The 25,251-nt window shown below is 42.1% G+C and overlaps 1 protein-coding gene across 1 annotated transcript in view; it reads right to left on the bottom strand.

The window, feature by feature from the left end:
* Window positions 1–3,301: 3,301 nt before the first annotated feature.
* Window positions 3,302–25,251, bottom strand: part of KPNA3 (karyopherin subunit alpha 3) — a 76,431-nt gene continuing 54,481 nt past the window's right edge. Inside the window, exons 12-17 of the mRNA XM_074960550.1 lie at window positions 23,625–23,753; window positions 18,971–19,075; window positions 18,768–18,839; window positions 18,512–18,674; window positions 16,888–16,982; window positions 3,302–7,240 (exon numbers count right to left, since the gene is read on the bottom strand). Of these exons, the coding sequence (XP_074816651.1) occupies window positions 7,142–7,240; window positions 16,888–16,982; window positions 18,512–18,674; window positions 18,768–18,839; window positions 18,971–19,075; window positions 23,625–23,753 (663 nt within the window). The 3' untranslated portion in view covers window positions 3,302–7,141. The remainder of the gene's footprint in view (window positions 7,241–16,887; window positions 16,983–18,511; window positions 18,675–18,767; window positions 18,840–18,970; window positions 19,076–23,624; window positions 23,754–25,251) is intronic.

Genomic DNA, 25,251 nt, shown 5'->3' with positions numbered 1-25,251 from the left:
CCAGGCAGGTTTTAAGAGACCAACCAATCGCATGCCGTGGCCCACCTCCCCAGCCCCCAAAAAAGTGTCTTTCCCATAGAGAGAACCAGAAAAATTTACTTAGGGCTAAAGATACCTCGACTCTCAAGTTCTCTAGAAAGGGGTGTAGGGTGACAAACCTAGAACACTACCTCAAGGCCAGGCACTCCAATAGCTCAAGCCCTGATTGGGCAAGGCTGGCACTAGAGCCATACAGGTTTGATCTTTGCTACTCTCAGTTGTAGTCAGACTGCTCTCATTGTCAAGAAGCAGACTCCCAACTTAGCTAAGTTCTGTGGAGGGTGGTCAACAAAAGCCAACTATGGTGAAAGGCTGCTAGCATACACAATTATCATCAGTACTCTCAGAAGAGAGGATCCTCTGTAGGTCACCACCCAAAGTATTACTAATACTTCCTCGTTTTCATAAATATTCTACTATGATCATTAGTTTTGTGGAAATATGGGGAGCTTAGTGTAGGATAAATGGGAGGATAATACACTGTAGCAACAACTACATGGGCGGCAGCCCAGGCAAGCCACCCACATACAATCCTGTCCAACCCCATGGTATGTACTCAGGCAACTACCCCAGCCACTGACTGTACGACAGCCACACTACTAGTTTCAGGCAGTAGCTTGAGCCAAATTAGCATGTGTATAGCTACCCAAACTAGGAATTACACCTCCCAGCCGTGCCGTGGGCACACTATTAGTCCACCCTCCCCAGGCTTCAGTTTTCCTATCCCTAGTACCTCATACATAAGCTAGTTGCTCCTCAGCAGTTACAGCATTTTCCTACCCCTGTTGGCTGCTTAGCATTCCCTCCTCCCCAAGCTCATTCAGAGGAAGTGAAATGAGTTGATGGCGAAGAGGTCTTTGATTGGCTGGCACAGAAGGGTAGAGCCTTGAACACCAATGCCGACAATGGCAGCAGGCCAAAATCCAGAGAGCAAAGCAGGGAGCTAGAGCAGAAAGCCAGAAGATAGAGGCCTGGGTGTAACACCCCTCATCTCCTGAGGTAAAAACTAACTCTTGTTGCCATCCCACTCCCTGCCCTCCCCCCAAATCCAATCACTGTGCAGCTCTTCCCCCATCTTTCCTCCAACCTCCCACAGAACACTCAATTGTGAGGCAAGCAAGCCAGTGCTGCTTGAGATTGCAGAGTACTTCACCACCTCTGTAAATGGTGCAGCCACAGAACTGTGGAGGGAGAAGGAGGAAAATATCTCCAACCATAATCCTAATTTCAACCCCCACACCTATCCTAGCAATACCCAGCAGCCCTACACCCAGCCCCTACATCCTACAGCACCCAGAAAACTTCCTAGTCATTCCAGGGACCCAAATCCTAGAATATGTGGATCATGAGACGACTGCCACTCTGTAGGTTTCAAGCCAAAAGAGTTAAGAACTCCTTGAATAGGTGAGTCTGGGTCCTCATTTTCTGGAAAAACAAAAAAAGACCAAACAGACTCATACTCACCGAGGTTTGAGGGATTCCAGCTAGCAGAGTGGGAGAGGAATAGATTGTCAGACCAGAGATCTTGGTTGCTGTGTTGTAGCCATGTTGGTCCCAGGATATTAAAGACAAGGTTCTTTTATTAGAAGATGAAAATTAGAGTATCTTTGTATTAGAAGTTGGTCCAATAAAAGATACTACACCTCACCCATCTTGTCTCCAGAGATCTTGTCCTTGGTGAATAGCTGATGAAACTTTTCCCAGTCATTTCTAAAAGGATCTGTAAAATGTAGAAGGAATACACTTGGGAGGCAGAGCAGCAGTGATTGTAGTGTGAGATTAGCACTGCTTAGGTGGAGGTGGTTTGGTTGAGGGCACCAGCCTACCCTCTAATCTCAAAAGCCTTTACCAGGTTTGGCCTGACAGCAGAGGACCACTGGGTGGCCAGCAGAAGTTACCCATTTGCTGAAACATTAAACAGAAGTTACATCTTTTGTAGGTTACTGTACTGGCTTGTCCAAGGTGTTACCTGGCATTGAAACTCCTTTGCTAACAAATGTAACAGACGTCCTCATTTAACAGTTAGATGTCCTGGGGACAGCTGTGGGCTTGTCTACACATGGAGTTTTTCTTGATTAACTCCATGTATGGATACACTTATTCCACAGTAAGTGTCCACACACGGAGTTTATCAGGAACAACTCCACGTGTAGACCAGCCCTCAGGACAGAGACCAGCAGCACTCAGAAATGTTGAGACTTTTTGCCCCTTCCATCACCACCTTGGTTTCTAAGTTCAGACTGAGTTTTGAAACTGTTTAGGTCACATTCCAGCAGCTTGTTCTTTTGACCAGCTCTGAATGAGAACAAGGAAAAGCAGGAGATATCAGGAATCCTTAGTGCCAAAACCTTCAGTGCCTACTGCCTCCCACTGATGTATGAGCAAGTGATCCAGAATTCCAGGTAAAGTGTATCAGACTGTAGAAATGGAAAGATCACTTTTTTGGCTTGGAGAGGATTAAACAGTATCATCAACCTCAAACCTACAAAAAATCATGAATCAGGTCCCAACCCCTCCCCCCGAGATTTAATGAAAAGTAATGAGATTTTAAAAAATACTACATTTGGGGTATTCAAAGCCACTACATTTGGGGGATTTGTCTGTCTTGCAGTTTGAGCTTTTAGGGTTAATGTTTTCAAGTTTCTCTCTGCAATCATAAGAACCAAAAAAGTCTATAGGCTAAAGAAGTTTAGCCTATTTCTGTGCCTTAGTTCCCCAGCTGTAAAATGGAGATACCACCACCACCTAATCTCACTGGGGTGTTGTGAAGATTAAGTTAATGTTTGTGAAGCATGCAGATACTATGGCTGAGAGTACCACAGAAACACCATAAGGAAATTAATGTAATCAGTGCAGGGTTTGTATGGCATGCAATAAATAAAACACGGGGCCACACACTCAAAGTGGAAGATAAAGAGAAACACTGAATCGTTTAGCATTTCCCTAACTGAGGCACTGTGGAAAAATACAGTATGTGACCATGTAGTTAAAGACTGTATCCTAATGCATATGGACAAGGGAGAAGAACTACAGTTTGGACACCCAACCTAAATTCTCATTACTTGACACTGCAACCTTAACATTCTTCTAATAAAGTTTCTGGGATGTTGCATATATTTACTTCAACTACTGCATTTAAGAATATCACCAAACAGTTTATGGTAAAACTTCATCAAAAGCAAAACCAAAGCAACTCTAAATGTTCTAGTTTTACAAAGACAAGACAATCCAAAATATTTTGTATATCTGATGATCTCTATTTGCCAGCTGTCTCTCAAAAGCAAAGAATGTTAAAATACAACCTCTAGTGATTTCATACTGTTTTTAGAAACTTGGATAATATACTCCCATCCTAATAATTTTAAATGTTCATCTTGCAAATATTTCTGTTTCCAGTTTAATACATTGTTTTTTTCCTATTTATGTTTGTGAGCATAAGTATAATCAGTATCTCAGAAAAAGGTTCATTTCTACTGCAACACTAACAGAGGAACTCAACTGAACTCGGCTATTTAGGTAGAAAGCTTTTTAATGGAATTAATATCTATTTTAAATATTCTGCATCAGATTAGAATAAGTAGGTCAAATTTGGGGCCTGAACCACTTGACAAACTCCTTTGAGATTTAGAAAAAAACACATCTGTCAATGCATCTCCTCACACATCCATTGCTTAACAGATCCATAAAGCAAAACTGAAGAGCTACATCACCTTGAAAAAGAAAAGGAAGACATTCTTGTAAGATGCTTTGTAAAAGATACAAGACATTTTCGTTAAAAAAAATTGCAAAACAAATCCTAACCTAGTAGCTCTCAAATTTTCGTAAGTAGGACCAGCTGTATGGTTAACAGTTTATAGGGTAAAATTTTCAAAAGCACCCAAATGACTTAAATAGCCCAGATCACATTGTCAAAAATCAAAGTGAAAAGGATGGGTCCCCAGCACCTATATCACTTTTGAAAATGGGACTTAGCTTTTGTCTGAATTAAGTAAGTATTAAAGCCGAAGGGAAAAATTTACAGAAGAGCCTACCATGCAAAGATAAGATAGTGCCTATACATTTTGTGCCTATAAATATTAAATCTTTAAAAGACAATGATGAATAAGCAGGTAGAACATAAATACCTGCAACCTGGAAAGGAAGTCTTCTGGAAGTTCTAGCAGGCTACAGTGTTAAAAAAAAAAAGTGTTATGAAAAAGTCTGCTGCTTCCCAATTTGAATTACTTGTAATTTATTCCCTAATTTAGCATATATGTATATCACATACACATGCCATTTGACTCAGACAAGTGACAGAATAAACTGGCCTTTAGCTTTACTGCAATTTTCTTCCTCTGTAACTACAAAACTGCTAGAAATTGGCAGTCTGAAAAGCACCACTTTTGCCTTCACACCACTTACTATGAGTGTCACACAACCTTCCTCCACTAGATGGTCAACTCTTTAGCAAATATAAAACTCCACACTAGACCATTATTCAAAGTTTCCAAGATCACTGTATTAACTTATTTTGTTTAAGTAACATACTTCAAACTTTGATGTGGAGTTCTACTAGCTAAAATTTGGTCAAAGACAGAAAAACCCTTAAATCAATTTGAAAAGACAGTTTGATAGTTTCCAAAATAAGTTTTTGCATGTTTTATAGTATTTGATAGCAGCTTTTTATTGGTTACAAAACCTAAGCCCATATACAAAATTAGGAACACATTTAGATGCCTCTTTTGAAAGAACGTTTTAGTCTATTTTAACTGATAGTTTAAAAAAATAATAAAAACAATGCAATTTTTAAACACTTCTGAAAACTTAAAAGTGCAGCAATATACTTGGTTTCCTTTATTAACTATGAAATGGTGCAATCCCAATCAAAAGCTGATAAGGTCACAACAGAAAGAAATGAGCAAATGCTTTGTAGTGCTTTACTCAGTTCTTTGATGTTCACTTTTAATGTGATGCACTGAGTGCAAGAAAAAAAAATTAGATCTTCACAGTTGTGGAAAATCATGAATGTAATCTCAATTTTTATGTAATCTCTAGGAAAATAGCGAGTGCAGGCTGAAAAGGGTAACTGTCAGTCTATATGGCATATAGAGAACTAAATTGAGAATTAAGAGGGGGAAGATTTGTTCACATCATCATCAGCTGGAACTCTAATTTCACAAAACTTTGTGACCTTACTAACTTTGACTTTATATTGTTTAGTTTTAGCGAACACCACACAGTTTAAAGATTTTAGACTATAGTATGTGACTAGGATGCAGTTACCATATGAAGCTTCAACTCAACTTTTGGGAAAAGAAAAAAGGCACAATGAACTTCAACTCAATTTTATGTGCACAAGAGTTGAAAAATCTGAGCCACCTTAAAGAGAAATTGATTCTAAAATTTATAAAACCTATAAATAATCAGAGGCCAAACCACTATATTAAAACAGATTATCTAGCAAGTAAAAATCTTGCATTTTAAACATACACTTGTATCTATTTAAGATACAAGACAGCTCGCTCTTTAAAGTGGCTCCACCTTGGCAGATATATATTTAATGAATGCACACCTGCTATGTGTTGTTCATCCGTGGAAAAAAAACAGCTGATCCACAAAGCTCTGATGGCATCTGTCCTTATCTTCATCACAGTAAATACAACCCACATCCAATAACTAAATTAGTTTAGATTTTCCTATCCCTTCACATCAATGCATTGGGAAATTACACCCAGTAAACAATGGCAACAAAACCAGCTTGTGTGATAGCTTACAGAGTTTCAAATTATTCATCTTCACCCCACCAAAAGCAAATCCCTTTGAAAATAACTGGGCCAGACGACTTTCCAAAAGCAACGACCTCTCATATTACCAGCTTATATAAAGTTATTTAATGTGTGCTGCATATCAGGCTTATTCTGAAAAACTGCAGCTTCTAAACAGCCTCACACATCAACTAGCTTGTAATTTTTTAAAATCATGTACTATATGGTTTTAGACTCATTTCTGAATTACTCTTCCAATACTCCAAGAATGAAACTTTTATGATGCTTCTAAATAGCTGCTGGTTTGTTGCCAACCACATCATCATAAGCACTGGTTACTAAGTAAAAAATAGTTTAAGACTAAATTACAGTAAACATGAAAGCTCCACAGTTTAAACCCAATATAAATCAACCTTATCCAATGATCAATTTAAAACGAAATATACTGACTACTGGAAGTTGAAAGCAAGATTCCTTTTAACCAATGCGTGGTTTTGGACAGATTTTTTTTTTTTCTAGTCAAGGACTCTTGCTTTCAGCTTAAACAGAAGTTCAAGTCCATAACAGGTTGTAGCTCAGGTAAAATACCATGCACAGCATCTGATTACTTCAAAACAGCAGGAACACACAGGCTGAAGTGAGTGGTCAAATAGGGCTTGCTGTTCTCAAAAATTAGGTATAACGGCAAAAGCTTTACCAGTCCAAATCTACAGTTCATTCTCCAACCCTGGTTTCTGAGGCAGTTAATGAACACACATCAATTACTGATAGATGAAGTACTTTGTTTTTTAAACTTAACTGTTTAATCAATTGCCAAGTGTAAGTTACTTTTATTTCAGTTTCACCAATGAAATTCATTTGGCTTTCATTTTTGAATCTATTCTTCCACATAAAGTATATGAAAATATGTTTGTGGAGGACGATGGAGGCTCAGACCAACTGTGCCCCTGAAAAGTCTTCCAAAATGTATGCATCATACCAAAGTGTCTTGATCCACAGCGCACCATTTCCCAAAGAAGTTACTTTTCCGTGGAAAGCAGATGTGCCACCACTATGAAATTTTCTTAACAAAACTGCAGATTGCGGTTGTCAGCATGTGGCACCAGGGAAAAAGGCAAAAAAAGAAGGTAATTGGGACTGTTAAAAAGAATTGTAAAACAGTTTAAGAGATCATGCATATGCATTTACAGTCCACGTGATAGTGACTTTTGGCAACTGCAAAGTGACCGATACACGGCTTGCTTTAGAAGCATCAAAACGAGGAGGCATGTGTGTCTTGGAGCCTTTTTTTTTCACTTGGTAGCCATTTGGTGGTGCTTCGTATTGGTGTGGGACAGAGAAGCTGCACTGTATTGAACTTAAAAATTAAATTCTTTTGTTTGAAGATTGGCTGTTGGGTCAAAGTTGTAAGTACCTCCTTGAGTGGCTTCAGGAATGAGGCTGGGATCTTCATCAATCTATAAAGATATAATAAAAAGTAATCGATACAAACCCAACACCTTATACAAGTCATTTCACATACAGAGATGCATAAATATTTCATAAAATTGGCCAACTGAAATATTTTGTTACTAAAAAGTGAAATGCTAATAATTTTAGCCAATTCAATATAACTTTTTTAAAAAAGAAAAATCATGCTTTGTTCTAATGCCATTAAGGAAATAGATGCACCAAATCCTTATTGATTGCATTACCACTTAATTACAGCAAAGACTCAACTACAAAATTAAGACTGAAATTTCAGCTTTCTAGTCATATCAGCTAATCACTACTAGTGAAATATAAAAACTAGTTTTGTGCTTTTCTCAGGGTTACCAATTGTATTAAACTGATTTTTATCTATAGCTGATAGGAATTCTTGTCTCTCTCTTTTTTTTTTTTTTGGTAATCAGTATTTTCTCTCGGATTCTGAAGAATCTAAGTTAAGTTATTTCAGAGTGATTTATTTTTTTAAACTTCTCAAATTCCCAGCTGAATATACTATATTATTTTACACAAGAAACAAATTAAGCTGTTTTATTGGTGTCGCATGCAAGCCATCAATGTAGAAGAACCATGATTCAGTTTCCCCTCTCTGAGTTTTAAAGTTAGGCACACAGGTAACATTTTGTTTCTAGTGAAGGCTAAAACCGTCAACAGCATTACAATATGTACATCTGATTTCCAGCATACAGTGCAGCATACAGTCGACCTATATTAGGTTGACTTAGAGCCACTGCATTAATTACTGTGGTGACTGACGTTCACACTACCCTCCTTGGGTCAGTGGTGTGTCCCCTCACCAGGAGTGTTTTCACCGACCTAAGAGGGGGAGTGTGGGGAGCGGAAAGCCTGGTCTCTCAGTTCTGCTGACAGCTCTCTGCCGGGAGCCTGGCTGCCCTGCTGGGAGGGGGGGAAGCTGCCCGGGGCTCCCAGCTGAGTACGGGGTCCATTCTAGCCCCGGCTCCCAGCATCTACGCAGACACTGCGCCGCCCTATCAATACTGATGTAAGCCCAACACCCCTTGTTGAGGTGGTTTTATTATGTCGGCATAGCAGGGGAGTTACATTGGCAGGAGGAGTGTTTCAGCATGTATACCTCCACTCTTTTATTGACAAAAGCTGACTTTTGTTGACAAAACTGTGTAGTGTAGACAAGGCCTTAGGATTTTGGAGTGCTGACCCCTAAAATCCTTCGGTTCCTCTTTACTTCAGGAAACACATTAACTCCTAAAGAGAGGGGAGGAGGAAAGTCTGTTGATCTGCAGAGCAATACATTTGGAGAACAAGTTACTGGCAAATAAGTATTGTCATGAAGGAGAAAAGTTATTACTTTTAATGGATCCCAATGAAGCTCTGCAGAAGCAGCAACAATCCTCAGCAGAAAAGCTGAGTGCTAATTAAGAAGACCTGGAGCACTTTCCCAAACTGAGGATCCAATCTGGATTCAGAGTTGATACAAAGAAAAAAGAAAAGGAGTACTTGTGGCACCTTAGAGACTAACCAGTTTATTTGAGCATGAGCTTTCGTGAGCTACAGCTCACTTCATCGGATGCATAGCATATCGTGGAAACTGCAGAAGACATTATATACACACAGAGACCATGAAACAAAACTTCCTCCCACCCCACTCTCCTGCTGGTAACAGCTTATCTAAAGTGATCATCAAGGAGGGCCATTTCCAGCACTAATCCAGGTTTTCTCACCCCCCCCCCCCACACCCCTCCAAAAACCACACACACAAACTCACTCTCCTGCTGGCAATAGCTCATCTTACAATGTGCACAGCAATAATCCAAGTTTAACCAGAACGTCTTGGGGGGGGGTTTGTAGGAAAAAAACAAGGGGAGATAGGCTACCTTGCATAATGACTTAGCCACTCCCAGTCTCTATTCAAGCCCAAATTAATAGTATCCAATTTGCAAATGAATTCCAATTCAGCAGTTTCTCGCTGGAGTCTGGATTTGAAGTTTTTTTGCTTTAAGATAGCGACCCTCATGTCTGTGATTGCATGACCAGAGAGATTGAAGTGTTCTCCGACTGGTTTATGAATGTTATAATTCTTAACATCTGATTTGTGTCCATTTATTCTTTTACGTAGAGACTGTCCAGTTTGACCAATGTACATGGCAGAGGGGCATTGCTGGCCCTCCTTGATGATCACTTTAGATAAGCTGTTACCAGCAGGAGAGTGGGGTGGGAGGAAGTTTTGTTTCATGGTCTCTGTGTGTATATAATGTCTTCTGCAGTTTCCACGATATGCTATGCATCCGATGACGTGAGCTGTAGCTCACGAAAGCTCATGCTCAAATAAACTGGTTAGTCTCTAAGGTGCCACAAGTACTCCTTTTCTTTTTTCTTTTTACGAATACAGACTAACACGGCTGTTACTCTGAGAGTTGATACAATGCTTTGTAAAGTGTGACTGAACTACGACTAGCAGCACTGTCATCTTCTATGAAGAAGCACGCCACAGTTGATACTTCTTTAGTACAAGGGGTCTGTTATCCCTTAGGAAGTCAGGAGAGGGTTAGTCTGGTTTCTGAAGAAAAGGACCACAGCTGCATGCTCTACTGCAGGGAACTACAAGGGAATAATGTAGGGTTAGCAGCACAGAGAGAATCAGTGGCCTCCAGTCTCCTCCAAAAAAGGAGCAGAAGACATTCCACGGGGTGGGGAAAGAAATAAAAAGATGCTTCTGGGCTGGGAGCTCTAGTGCTGTCAGGCAGGTGAGCTAAGCATAGCTTCTGTTCCCCTCATTTGTGTAATCCTGTTAGAGGGCTTGGGTTGTTTGCCTTAGTCCTTAAAAGGGACACAATACTGTTTTGGGTTTGATAGTTACTTGTTATAAATAATCACCTGAAGAGTGTTGTCTAGCTTTATTTTGTGGCTCCACATAGGACCCTAAGACATACTGACACTGAAAATCCAGTAAAGTTATAACAGAGCTGCCCAAAAACCAAAACACAATCCACTAACTCATTGTCCTATTTACTCCTGGGGGAATTCTGCAGAATTCATGTCCCTTGCAGATTTCTTTGCTTCCTCTCAGAAAAATGACTGACAGGGAAGCAAAAGGGAAGCTGCAAGAGCAGTCACTTGCCCCTCCCCAGCAGTGCAGGTATGTCATTTCAGGCAATGCAGAACCCCCACCCTGCCAAGCCTTACCCCCTGCATCCAGAGCCCCCCTGTATCTAGCCCTCCCCAGCCCCACCCAGTGGATCCTACCCTACGCTGGGCCCAGGTACTAGTCCCGGCTGGGCTGGGGGAGGAGCACATTTCCCCTGCACAGAGCAGCTGGGGCAGATCCACCTCTAGAAACCTCCCCTGGCTCTGCACCCCATCCCCGCTTCCTGCCCCCATCACTCCTCAGCTGCGGGAGGAGAGATCACTCCCCGTCCACCCAACCCCTGTGTATTCAGACCCTGCTGAGCCTCAACCCCTGCACCCAGAACCACCTGAGCGCCCCCCCAATCCAGACCCCGCCCCTGCACCCAGACCACCCCCCACTGAGCCTCCTGCACTCAAACCACACCCCACCGAGACCCAACCCATATGCACCTTGACCACCCTGATGAGCCCCCCACACCTGGACCCCACTGTACCAAGCCCCATTCCCCCCAGCACCTGGACACCCCCGCACCCCGCTGAGCCCCAACTACCTTCACCTGGACCCCCCTGCAGAATCCCATTGCCCCCGCACCTGGATCTCCCCCCAACGAGCCCCTGTGCATCCAGATCCCTCTCGCACTTGGATCCTCTACTGGGCCACTTGCACCCAGATTGCCGCACATGGATCCCCCCCACCAAGACCCTCCATACAGTAACTCCTCACTTAATGTTGTAGTTATGTTCCTGAAAAATGCTACTTTAAATGAAACGATGTTAAGTGAATCCAATTTCCCCATAAGAATTAATGTGTGTGTGTGTGTGGGGGGGGGTTTAGGTTCCAGGGAATTTTTATATATATATATATATATACACACACACACCGGGGTGAAAGTAACTTTAAAGGACTTAACGGTCTGAGCAGGGGGTGTGGCCTCAACCAGAAGAGGTGGGGCCTTTAAATCATGATTTAAAGGGCCCAGGTATTAAAGGCCCTGGGGCTCCACAGCTGAGAGCCCTGGGCCCTTTAAATCACCGCCGGAGCCCTGCCGCCACTACCCCGGGGCTCTGTCAGCGCTTTAAAGGGCCCGGGGCTTCGGCCACTGCAGGGAGCCCTGGGCCCTTTAAATCGCCAGCCTGGGGAAGCTGGTCTGGTCTGGCACGGTGTACCGGCTCTTGCCATACTGGACCGTACTGGCTTACTTGCACCTCTGATACACACACAGTATAAATTTTAAACAAACAATTTAATACTGTACACAATAATGATGATTGTGAAGCTTGGTTGAGGTTGTGGAATCAGAGGGTGGGGTATTTCCCACGGAATGCCTGAATGTTAAATGATGAACTAGCACTCGGCTGAACCGTCAAGGGCTAACGCATTGTTGTTAATTGTAGCCTCACACTCTACAAGGCAGCAGGAATGGAGGGAGGAGACACAGCATGGCAGTGTGTGTGTGTGAGAGAGACACACATTCCCCTTTTAAGTACGTTGACCCCACTCTAAGTACATTGCCTTTTTAAGTAGATCAGCAAGTTGAGACAGCAGCTGCTGCCAGTAAGCTCCGTCCTCAGCCCTGTCGTGTCCCGCCTCTGCTCTGTGGAGATGAAGTACAGGAGCGGAGAACACCCTGACATTAGCACCCCTCTCGCCCCCGCCCCCCGCACAGCAAGCAGGAGGCTCCCAGGAGCAGCTCCAAGGCAGAGGGCAAGAGCAGCACACAGCAGTGGGGGGAGGGACAGCCGAACTGCCCACAAATTTATAGCCTGCCGGGCAGGCTGCTGCACAGGGAACTTAGGGGAGTGACAGGGGGGCTGCCGGTCCACCCCTGGTTCCAAGCCCCCACCAGATAGCTCCAACTGGCTGCTTTTTCTACAAGCAGTGGATAAAGCAGGTGGCTGCCAAACGACGTTATAAGGGAGCATTGCACAACTTTAAACAAGCATGTTCTCTAATTGATCAGTAACGTAATAACGAAACAATGTTAAGCGGGACGACGTTAAGTGAGGAGTTACTGTACTTGGATCCTGCCGGGCTGAGCCTGCCTGCCCATACTTACTAGGCCAGGCACAGAAGGGAAGGGCCCCCGACATGTTTCTGGGGCAGGTGAATTCAGCCTCACCACTGAGTCCGTGTCTGGGGAAGAGGAAGAGAGCACTACAAGGTGATCTTCCATCTCCATGTAGCCAGTGGCCTGTGCTCCCCCACTGCCATGCTGGAGCCTCCACATTTATTTACTGACCAATAAAATTTGCAGAATTTCAAAATACTGTCAATAGAATTTTTATTTTTTTGGTGCAGAATTCCAACAGGATCACCTAGTCTATGATTGCGAGGATCCAACCACTTGGAGGCTAACTTCTATGCCTAAAAATATCAGCACAAATGGTCCTAAACTGTGCAGAAGTGAGGACTGTTTTGAGGTCCTCCTGCACTTTCAAAACTGCTGCTCTGAAAGAGCTGATACAGAAGCTGAAAAATTTGAAGCTAACGATATTTGTCAGATGGCTAAAAAAGGATTTTCCAGAATGCCTAACCCTAGTGTGGCCGGCACCCAGTGCCCAGAGGCAAACAACAGCAGGGGTTTGTTGCCTGGCGTGTGTTACTTAATAAACACAATGGGGTGGAGAAGCAGAAAAGTTTATTTGGAATTTTAAAGAAAGGTACAGGGAGAGAAATTTTAAATTTTGCACATTAGAGCAGGTTATTATATATACTTTTATATTTTTTAATGTTATTGTACTATACATTAGTTAATTAAAGCTTTGCATAAATGCTTTGCTTTTTTTATATGGGTTATAACAATGTTTATTTTTTGCAACCTTTAACAAGCATTTTTAGCAACTTAAACAACTAGCACATTTTGTCTGGCCTTGTAGCTGTCTTTTTTGTTATTTTTAACTTGGCGTCAGCAAACCTTATACTATGAGGCATTATTTACAGCTGCAACATTATTTTAAGAGCAAAAGAGCTTACTTAAACCAGCCAGGCCTGAGTTCTATTAAGGGAGGTTGAAAAGAAGCCCTTAAAGCCTACAGCAGGGAGACTTCTTCGATCCTTATGGCCTTCCATCCCCTCAACTTAATTAGTGGCCATACCCTGGGGTCTCCAACACTAGGACTTCAACCGAGTCTGAGAAACCCCAGAAAATAATGGTGGTGGTAAACCTCAGGACCCTAAGGAGGAGTGCTTCCTTCTGAAAGATGCTCAAAGCAACCCCAGCAACTTTAATCACAGACCTGTTGGTCTAACTTCTCCCCATCTCATCTAGTTTTGAATTAAACGCATCAGTATCCACAGAAGTTAAACCATTTTGACATTAACGTTGGAACACAACCTACCTGATATCAACCAAAACTACCTCAAAACCATTACAGTCATTGCTAAAGACTACCTGCAGAATCTGAAATACAAACATCTTTTCACCTGACTTTTAGTGGACAGAAACTTCAGACTCTTTCCCTGCAGAGACAATAGGCCCATGCCTGGTAACTGGCACTCCCAAAGTTAGGGCTGCTACCAAAATGGCTTAACTTTATCGACCCCTTATCCAAAAGATATAAAGAGAAAGCTCGACCAGACAAATCTCTCAGAGGCTGCAGATTGTAGGATAATACCTGAGAAAGGATGTTGAATAAGGAGTTTAAACTAAGGCTGTTGAGCGATTAAAAAGTTAATCACGATTAATGGCGTGATTAAAAAAATTAATCACGATTAATCATGCGATTAATTGTGCTGTTAAATAATAGATTATCATTTATTTAAATATTTTTGGATTTTTTTCTACATTTTCAAATATATTGATTTCAATTACAATACAGAATACAAAGTGTTTCGTGCTCACTTTATATTTATTTTTGATAAATATTTGTACTGTAAAAAAATAGTATTTTTCAGTTCACCTAATACAAGTACTGTACTGCAATCTCTTTGTCATGAAAGTTGAACTTACAAATGTAGAATTATGTACAAAAAAAACTGCATTCAAAAATAAAAATATAAAACTTTAGAGCCTACAAGTTCATTCAGTCCTACTTCAGCCAATCGCTCAGACAAACAAGTTTGTTTACATTTTCAGGAGATAATGCTGCCCGCTTCTTGTTTACAATGTCACCTGAAAGTGAGAACAGGCGTTCGCATGGCTCTGTTGCAGCCGGCATCACAAGATATTTATGTGCCAAATGCACTAAAGATTTATATGTCCCTTCATGCTTCAACCACCATTCCAGAGGACATGTGTCCATGCTGATGACAGGTTCTGCTTGATAACAATCCAAAGCAGTGAGGACTGACGCATGTTCACTTTTATCATCTGAGTCAGATGCCACCAGCAGAAGGTTGATTTTCTTTTTTGGTGGTTCAGATTCTGCAGTTTCCACATCTCAGTGTTGCTCTTTTAAGACTTCTGAAAGCATGCTCCACACCTCGTCCCTCTCAGATTTTGGACAGCACTTCAGATTCTTAAACCCTGGGTTGAGTACTGTAGCTATTTTTAGAAATCTCACATTGGTACCTTCTTTGCATTTTGTCAAATCTGCTGTGAAAATATTCTTAAAATGAACATGTGCTGGGTCATCATCCCAGACTGCTATAATATGAAATATATGGCAGAATGCGGTTAAAACAGAGCAGGGTACGTACAATTCTCCCCAACGGATTTCAGTCACAAATTTAATTAACGCATTATGTTTTTAACAAGCGTCATCAGCATGGAAGCATGTCCTCTGGAATGGTGGCCGAAGCATGAAGGGGCATACCAATGTTTAGTATATCTGGCATGTAAATACCTTGCAACGCCGGCTACAAAAAGTGCCATGTGAACACCTGTTCTCACTTTCAGGTGACACTGTAAATAAGAAGCAGGCAGCAGTATTTCCCGTAAATGTAAATGCTTCTGACATCCCAGGATTTCAAGAAATGCATGCACTAGACAGGGTTGGACCTGAACAAACCTTTGGATACGACTAACTTACATCTTGGTGCTTCTCATGCAAATAAATCCCTTGAACTTTTACACACTTTTTAGAAACTCTGGACAGTGACTCAGGATTCCATATAATCTGAGGTGCATAGAATCACAGAATCAGAAGTGTAGGACTGAAAGGGACCTCAACAGGTCATCTAGTCCAGTCCCCTGCACTCAAGGCAGGACTAAGTAGTAACTACTAGACCTTTCCTGACAGGTGTTTGTCTACCCTGCTCTTAAAAACTTCCAGTGACGGAGATTCTATGACCTCCATAGGCAATTTGTTCTGGTGTTTAACTACCCTGATAGCTAGGCAGTTCTTCCTAGTGTCCAGCCTAAACCACCCTTGCTGCAATTTAAGCCCATTGCTTCTTGTCCTATCCTCAGAGATTGAGAACAATTTTTCACCCTCCTCCTTGTAACAGTTCAGTTGCTTTACGTCCAGAGGACAGACCCAAAAGTCTTGGATCCTCTGTCTGGTCGTAGGGCCTCCAACTCAGATACTTTAGACTGTAGAAGCAATCCACTCAAATCTCCAGGAGAAAGCTCCTCTCTCCACCAAGCACTCCAACAGGAAGGACTTCATCCCACAGTGGATCTTCTAAAGAAGCCTCAAAGTCATTTGAGTAAACATATCTTGAGCTAACATTTCATGGTGATCTGATTGTTGGAAACTGATATTTTGGAGGAACAAGATCACCAAGCAGTCAACTGTTGCTATACCTGCAATTATAACAAAATCCCACTCAGGACAAAAATGTCCAAGAAAATGTTAATCACCATAAAAACTATTGATTCAATCTGTGCCAACTAATCTTGCACAGTGAAAACAGATTTGTGGTCACAGAACTAAAGCCAGTAGGAAGTGTGGAACTGAGGGAGTAATGGGGTAGGGACCTCTTTTTCTTGGCACTGAATTCTAGGATTATACATGCACCCCTTAACAGTTTTACTGTTCTGAATGGTTCCATGGCTTCTACACAGGACATGTGAGGCCTGGAGTAGTAATCTGAAGGAGAACTGCTGGCATCTAACAATTTTTAAGGACAGTGTGGTGTTAATCATAATATTTAAAATAAATCTATTTTTCTATAAAGTATATAAAACTTGATTTGCAGGTATATTTTCTTCTAATGATAAACTGTTCAACTTTAGAAGAAGGTGTTATAGTGTGGGCTAGCTTTGACTGGTTTATTAGGCAAAAATGAATTGCCCGTCTTAGTCAATGTCTGTTTGAGGCAGTTTCTTGGTGCAAGAAAGGAATAAAAAAGATGGAGCAGGAGCAGGGACAGGTCAAAGAAGTCACAGATGGGAAGGAAACTACAGAGGGAGAAGGGAGGGTTGAGAAAGTATCTTAAACTTTTAATTAAGACAAGCTGTACAGAAAAAGATAGGAAAATATCCTCTGAACAACCCATGTCCATAAAGGGGGATGACTGAAGTAATGCTGACAATGTAGTTACTAAATTAAAGTATGAAGTACAAAAGCATTCACACCAGACATTTCATACATCCATAATCTCACACAGAGCATTCTTTAATGTACTTACATCATCACCAGAGAAATACTGGTCTATGATTTCAAATGCTAGTTTATAGATGTCCTCATTCTCATGCTGTTGCAAGGCTTCAATTTTCTCTAAACCTGGCCAAATGACAGCAGGAATAAAAGTGTTCACCAGGTTAAAATGAAGTTTGTTAGTAGCTACTTTGGGTTAGCATTTTAGACATAAGAAAATACTGCTTTTACCTACATTAGTACCTCAAGACAAACTGGACAACAAGGATGGTCACGATGGAGCCTAGTTTCCAAACATGACCCAGAATGTTCTTTCAAAGTTGCCATCTTCATCTTTGAGACAGAGGTGTGGCTTGTGGAATCTACAGGTCTCAGCACAGCTCGTTTCCATGGGCCACCCACTTTAATGATGACTCAGACTCAAACCTGTTCTCAAAAGCCTCAAGGGCTGCTGCAATCCCATTCCCTTTTATGTAAGTTAGGTGAAGCACTCAGTTAAGCAAAGTTTCTGCATTTCTGTATCCTTTGTCCCATACAGACACTGTACATCTTGGCATACAAAAGTGGTTCCACATTAGAGTAGCATACCAAGAGTGAAATGCAAACAAGGTCACAGAATAACATAGCTATAGTAGTTTAAAATCATAACTTCAGTTTGGAGCAAGAAATTTATGTACATGGGAAAAACCTTTTTAAAGACATTCATTTATCTCTAACTTGCTTCTGAAAAATTAACTTGCCATCATATCTAAATTGCTGGTCTGTGATTTAACAGGGACTTGCTACCTCAGGCCCAACTTCTCTTCCTACTTTATTCTGCAGGGAAGTCAAAATACTGACATTCATTCCCACTGCAATGGAGTGATGCAAAACCATGAGTTTTATTGCAGGATAAAGCACAGGCAGAAGTTGGGTGGAAATAGCGCTCTCTTTAAAACAAATCTGAAAAAGATACAGAAAGCTACTACTGAAATACACTGGTCTGTGGAAGTATGTCCTCACCCCACCCTGCCACCAAGTGTCCTCCAATATGAAAATCCCTCTAAATAAGTTTCACTAAATAGAAAAAAGCCACAATGGCTACAAGGTAATGTATTTTTTCCCTTTCTGACAGTTTCATCCACATATTCAATACCACATAAAGCCCAACTGCTGGTGTTATGTGGTATGTGTCAATGGCCGTAAGTCAGGGGTTCTTACAACACATTTTTTGGTGGCCTCAGTTCAGCCACCAACTCTTGCCACTGCCCTGGGGCTAAAGGCCTGAGCCCCGCCACCCCCAGAAAAGTGGGTCAAGAATTCAGTGGTTGCCTGCAAAGTCCCGGGCTCCACCGGTGCCATGCACACCAGCCCCATGTGTCTCCAGAGGCGCTGCCCAGATCCCCTGAGGAGACTGCGGTGGAGTGTGCTGATCCCGCTGGCAGTGCCAGCAACAGCTAGGCACTGCACGGAGGGGCCGCTGCTTTGCCTCCCCCCACCAAATCACTGCCTAGGAGGTTGTTGTGGCAGCAAAAAAATCCAGTGGGGGTCACATGTGGTCACAGTGGCCACATTTCAGAAACACTGCCTTACGTATTGCATTGGCTCTGAAGAAGGAAGACAAAGTGATCCATAGCAAATAAAAGTTTTAAAAAGCGTAACAAATAAAATCTTACCTCCACATTCTTCTATAATTTCAGCTATTGTGCTAGCCTCATCACCAGCCATTATCAGAATGTTTTTCAGCCCATCCAGGACCACCTGGACCACCTGAGAGTCTTTTACTGACAGTAAATTACAGAATGGTGGGATTACGTTCTGTTGTACAAGATATTCAACCTAAATATGAGGAAAATGCCTTCAGAATTATATACGATTAATCTTACAATACACTACATTTTAACAACAACTTGAAAAGTCAGCCACACGCACCTGATCCTTTCTTCCACTTATCGTCAAGTTGCTAATTGCCCACGCAGCTTCCTTTTGTGTTCCAAAGTCCCCCTGAAGGGTAAAATTGATAGTTCATTAAAATTAGCAAGCATCCATCTGTAAAGCTTATTAACTCAGATATTCCCTGTGTCAGATTTATAAAAAGATGATGACAAACTTGCGTAACTGACAGCTTGACTGACCTTAGCCAGCTGGTGTATGATCATAGGGATTAGTCCAGCGTCTATTACAGCTTGAACTTGTTGCTGGTTTCCTGCTGTGATATTGGAAAGGAACCAAACTGCTTCCTACAATCAGACAAAATGAGAAACCACCTTTCTTTAGAAATAATTTAAGTCTTTATACATGGCTAAAAAGCATTACATATGAATTGCAATGACACAAAAATAAAGCATTAAATAAGTCGAGCAATTCTTCATCAATCTGTTCCACCATGTGTTCCTTGTCTGAGAAACACTTATTCCCTGAAAAAAATCAGGGCTGGTCTTCACTACAGGGACATCAATGATGCTGCAATCGATGCAGCTGGGGTAGATTTAACAGGTCTAGTGAAGACCCACTAAATTGAAAGCAGAGCGCTCTCTGGTCGACCCCATTACTCCACCGCTCTGAGAAGAGTAAGGGAAGTCGACCGGAGCGCGTCTCCCATCGATGCAGCGCAGTGAAGACACCGGGTAAATCGACCTACGCTACGTTGACTCCAGCTATGTTATGACTTAGGTCCCAGTAGTGAAGACAAGCCCTCAGAGGCATTCAGTGAGCTCTAGAGTAAATCTGACTTCTGTAACTGCATTTTCAATCTGGCAAACTATATAGGCCAGGGGTTCTCAAACTGGGGGTGGGGACCCCTCAGGGGGTCGCAAGGTTATTATGCAGTGGGTCACGAGCTGTCAGCCTCCACGCCAAACCCCGCTTTGCCTCCAGCATTTATAATGGTGTTAAACATATAAAAAAATGTTTTTAATTTATAAGGGGGGAGGGTCGCACGCAGAGGGTTGAAAATGAAATAACCAATATTTAGTCAGTGGTAGTCTTCTGCACTGGCACAAAAAAACCTGGGTTCAGTTCCTATTTCCATTGTCTTCTTGGACCATGGAGTGGTGTTGATGCAATTCATTCAAAGCCCCCCCACTGGGCAGACAGGTAATCCTCATGTTGCTCAGTTATCTCTTCCAGGTGATTCAGCAGCAGAATCAAGTCTCAAGGAAATCACACAGTTCTTGGTTAAAAGAAAAGGGCTATATGGGAAGAGTTCCCTAGAACTCCAATAGCAGATTCAGAGAACACTACTAGACGGGCCTTTTGTAAAAGGAAAAATAACTCAAAGCTCAAAATAATGAGCTCATATGGTTCCTTCCTGGGAGCAGCTGTATCCTGAGCCTCACTCTCTTCAGGGTTACTAGCTGCCAAATGTAGACTGTTGGGTTTTTTATTTAAGCAGGGGGTTAAGGCCACCTTTAAATAAAGCCAGAAATAAACCCCACTCCCTGTCATGACATCTAAGAAGCTCCTGGGGTTCCTTCCTGGGAGCAGCAAGAAGTAGGTAGGATACAGCCCAGTAACTGCAGCTATATGTCAGAGAGAACTCCTTCAGGGCTCCTAGCAACTGGCAGGGGCTAGAGGGAGCAGAAGGGCAGTCACCAGGGGACCTCCCCTGCAGATAACACAGGGGAGGGAGTAAGTGTATGTATCATGAAAGACAGGAAGCTTTTTCTCCATTCACCTGTCTTTTTGGTAGAGGGGGAATCAGAGTGGGGTTAGACAGGGCTTACAGAGCACAAACCGCCCCACCCACACCTAAACAAACATAAGTAACCATAGCAGAGGAAAGGCTCTGATTACTTCCTCCCATTAACTCCCAAACTTCTCCACTTCCTGCACACACAACAGGGAAGCTCACTGACATAAAGCTGGAACGAGAGGGGAAAGGAAGCATAGGCTGTCTTTCCCATTCTCTTCAAAGCAGAGGAATCCATGTCTGCCTGAAAACACCAAAGGCAGTGACAGAAAAAGGGAAGCTGGGCAGAAGGCCACAGGTCTGCTCTCCTCCGGGTGAAAAGAACAGGAGTACTTGTGGCACCTTAGACACTAACAAATTTATTTGAGCATAAGCTTTTGTGAGCTACAGCTCACTTCATCAGATGCATTCAGTGGAAAATACAGTGGGGAGATTTATATACACAGAGAACATGAAAAAATGGGTGTTATCATACACGCTGTAAGGAGAGTGATCACTTAAGATGAGCTAATACGAGCGTGGGGGGTGGGGGGGTGGGGATGAGGAACCTTTTGTAGTGATAATCAAGGTGGGCCATTTCCAGCAGTTGACAAGAACGTCCGAGGAACAGTGGGGGTGGTGCTTCACACAAGCTGGAGTGAGCTTGCCTGTCTCAGCGGGAGGGAATGGGATTTCAGAACCCCAGTGATCGTTCCCATAAAGAAGGTAGTTTGCATACTGAGTAACCTCAAACAAGCAATGTTTGATCGGCAGGGAACTAACTGCTCCCATCCTAGCAGAGGCACTTTCTCCATTCCCCATGAGGACTATTTAAGCCAAAGGTGGGCAAACTACAGTCCATGGGCCACATCCGGCCCGCGGGACCCTCCTGCCTGGCCCCTGAGCTCCTGGCCTGAGAGGCTAGCCCCCGGCCCCTCCCCCACTGTTCCGCCTCCCCCCCCAGCCTCAGCACGCTGCCAGTGTAGTGTATTAAACTGCTCCGCACAGGAATGTGCTACTGGTAGCAGTTACAGAGAGCAATTTACTACACTACACCGGCACAATGCTCTGGGTGGAGCGGCTGTAGCGCTGCCAGCCACCGGTGCTCTGTGCTGCGCAGTAAGGGGGAAGGGGGGGTTAGATAGAGGGCAGGGGAGTTTGGGGTGGTGGTCAGGGGTGTGAATGGAGTCGGGGCAGTCAGAGGGCAGGGAATGGGGGGGGGGAGTCAGGAAGGAGGAGGGTTGGATGGGGCGGTGGGGGGCAGGGGTTCTGGGGGCTGTCAGGGGACAGGGAGCGTGGGTGTGTGTGGATGGGGCAGGGATCCTGGGGGGGCTGTATGAGGCAGGAGTCCTGGGGCGAGGGGGGGAGGAGATGAGAAGCAAGGTTGGGGCAGATAGGGGGCCGGGGTACAGCCTCCCCTAATTGGCCCTCCATACAATTTCCGAAACCTGATGTGGTCAGGTCAAAAAGTTTGCCCGCTCCTGATTTAAGTAATATGGAGAAGTTTCAATGGTTTGGTCGGCATTAGTGGTCAACATTTAGGGTTCCCTCTGCTCTACACATCCTTCAGTGGAAGCTGGTAGGATGCCAGTTGCTGTCAGAAGCCTCAGGATGGCCCTCAGATGCCACAGTAGAGGGTATGATTTATTCCTGGTATAAAAATGGGGCTTCTAGAAGGCATTTAGCTCTCTTCTCCCTTTAAAAAAAAAATCCCTCTACCTCCGTCTCCTCCCCCACAAAAAAGGAAAACCCCATCTTCCCTTTAAAATGACACTTATGTTGGGCAATTACTAAGAATGGCCTTCCCTTTCTTCAAATGAGGCTCAGGAAACCATCTTAGCAGAACTAACAGATATGCTACTTATAAACGGTAACTGTCTTGAAATTGCCAAAATTAAGCATAGGTAAAAACTTTCCAGAGCGCCAAAACTGGGAAGGTGGCGGAGCAAATATTATAGTGCTGGATGAGTGATACGCTAGTAATTATAATATTTTGAAGGGCACATTTGTTTTTCCTGTGGGCTCAACTGAAAGTGATAATACTTATTTATGAATATTAACTGCAATGCAGATGGCTCACAATTCTCATATAGTGATACAAAGTACTGTATTTTAATGCTAAGATTACACTTAGGATAGGTATCTTTAGATCACAAGCTCCTTGAAACAGATAGGATGTACAATAGGGTACTGGAGCCAATGTGCGTGTCCCTGTACGCCTGTTACAGCCCTTGGGCCCTTACACCTGGGAGCAGTAGTTTCAGGTCACATGCTTGTTCCTAGTCATGTGCCATAGAGGAAACTGGATATAAGGCTTCCTGCCTCTTAAGTAGAAGAGCAAACAGGAGAGACCCAGCATCTCCCAAGGAGCTAGGAGATGCCTTTCCATTTGCCAGGCAGAAGGCCTGGGAGGGGGCCACGAACAGTGAGTAAGAGCACACAACAGGAAGCCTCTATTGAGGAGGGCTGTGAAGCTCTGGAGATAGCTTTTTATCTTCAGCCCTGTTGGGAAGTAAATCTGTTTTGGGTTGCTTTACATTTGTTTCTAAAGAAAGCCCTGAAAAAGGAACTAGATCTGTGCAACTGGTTTGAGTGGTTTTAATTTTCCTCAGTTGTGGATCACACAACCAGATCACACAGTCTTATAAAATCTGTGCACACCTCTGGCACTATATAAATAAGTCTGCCAGGAGTGAAAACTGAAGGAAAAAAAAAGTGTGTAGGTTTCAATATTGCTTTCGCTGTTGGTCTGAAGCAGAGGAGTTCCAACCACATCTCTCCTACAGGTACTCACCTTTGGTATTTATATGCTGTAAAATTTTACAGAAGTAACATTTTTATGTGAAAAGACAATATTTTACACTCTTATTAAAGTAGTCCCTTTAAGTGGGATTGCCAATCATATCTCCAAGAGAATAGTTTGTGGCCACTATGCAGACGTGGTTATTAATGGAAGGCTTTAAACTGTTTTAAACTATTCCCTAAAGTTAAAAAGAATAAAATAAATAAAAAGTAGTTGGGAATTCTGCTTGCCACGTGCTACAAAAGGAGAGATATTTTGTTAACCTAAAAGGTGAACCTAGAAACAAAACAAAAATGAAAATAAAACCAAAATATACCTTGTTTATCTTCTCTTTTGGATGCGTCAGGAGATTTGGGAAGTGAGAGAGAACGTCACAGTTGAGAACAACTTGTGTTTGTTCATCAGTACCAGTTACTATGTTGCCAACTGCTCTCAGCGCTGCTGTCTACATTTGAAGAAAAAAAGTAATAAGACATTACTGCATGCATTATAATTACCTGCGGTAAAACAAGGATCACTAAAAAAACTATGACACTGTCCTTTTAAGCCAGTCATTTCCCGAAATATAATTTAGCATTGTATCTTCAAAACCATGCTCAGCAATATGCTGAGAGTGTGCATGGTGGAGTTCTTGCACCACTTCTCCGCAAAGTGAAAAAGCAGAGTACAAATATTTTCTTGAGCGAAAAAGTCAAGGAGAGTGCAAGATTACAAAGTTATTGAAAGATTAAGGAACTTAAAACTGAAAGAGAAGAAGGTGACTGAGAAGACCAATTAATTCAGAGGTCTGATCTGAGTTACATTCAATGTTCCCATGCTTTTTCCGTATCTCCCCAGAAAGCTATTCAACTCAGAACTCCGCATTTTTCCCCTTCCTACTAAGTACTGACTCTCAAATTGCTCTCAGTAGGGTCTAGCTCTTTATTCATTAGTCAAGTAATTAATGTTTTACAACTGACAATATATTAAAAATATTCTTTTTTTTTTTTTTTTGAGCTGGCTAAACTAGATTGGTTTCCCTACCTTCTACATGGAAATACCAATTCTCCTTACTAAAGAGGATTATAGCATCTGAGTTTATTTTGGCACTCAGAGGTCCCAAAATAACCATTCTTATCTCCAGGATTAGGTATCAGCATATACAGCACCCACTCTTCTTCCTATACCCAAAGTATTACATGCACCAAATAACAGAGGATTAAAATTCAGGAAAACTTGAAGGTTTTCGCCCTTGCTAGAACAATGGCTACAAACAGTCTCAAAGTTAAATAGACTGGAAAAAGATGACCCTTTAGGTAATCTATTTCTGATGCCCTACTAAATGATCTATCAAACCTTTGTAGATTAGAGTGAAGTGTAGGGATTGTTCATTATATATTCTTTATGGTAAGTTAATGTATGAATACTATGTGTCATATATCATATATACCTAAGATGTTCAAGTTTTACTTTTATTTTCCTATGTTCTCATCAACTTGAAGTTTTTTCTACCATAGAACATTTATAAGACTTAATGATGTGGCTATCTGAAGATCTGCTTTGTTATAATTTAATATTTTTAATAATTTTAAAAAAATTAAAAAGATGTCTGGGATTTGAAAGCTCAAAAGAAGAATCAACAAAAGTACGAGAGCAGGAGAACTGATAAGGAGCCAAGAGTCTCAGGACATCATTGAACAAAACTGAAAATTTAGGGATAAGGCAAGAGTAAAAAAGATTAGACTGGAGAAAAATACATTACAGATTATAGAAGACAAAACATAAAAACACTGATTGAGTAAAAAATATTTTTGTACCACAAGTCTCACTATACTTTTAAAAAGGAATGTGAAGTTGACAACCACTCAATGGAAGACACTTTAATGGGTATCATTCTTGCACAACTTGTACTCATTTTTTTTACACAAGGGTCACACCAAGAGACTGTACATATACCTTCAACA

This window comes from Natator depressus, chromosome 1, assembly GCF_965152275.1.
Source record: "Natator depressus isolate rNatDep1 chromosome 1, rNatDep2.hap1, whole genome shotgun sequence".
NCBI classification, from domain to species: domain Eukaryota; kingdom Metazoa; phylum Chordata; order Testudines; family Cheloniidae; genus Natator; species Natator depressus.
This window is presented reverse-complemented; position numbering and strand designations above follow the sequence as displayed.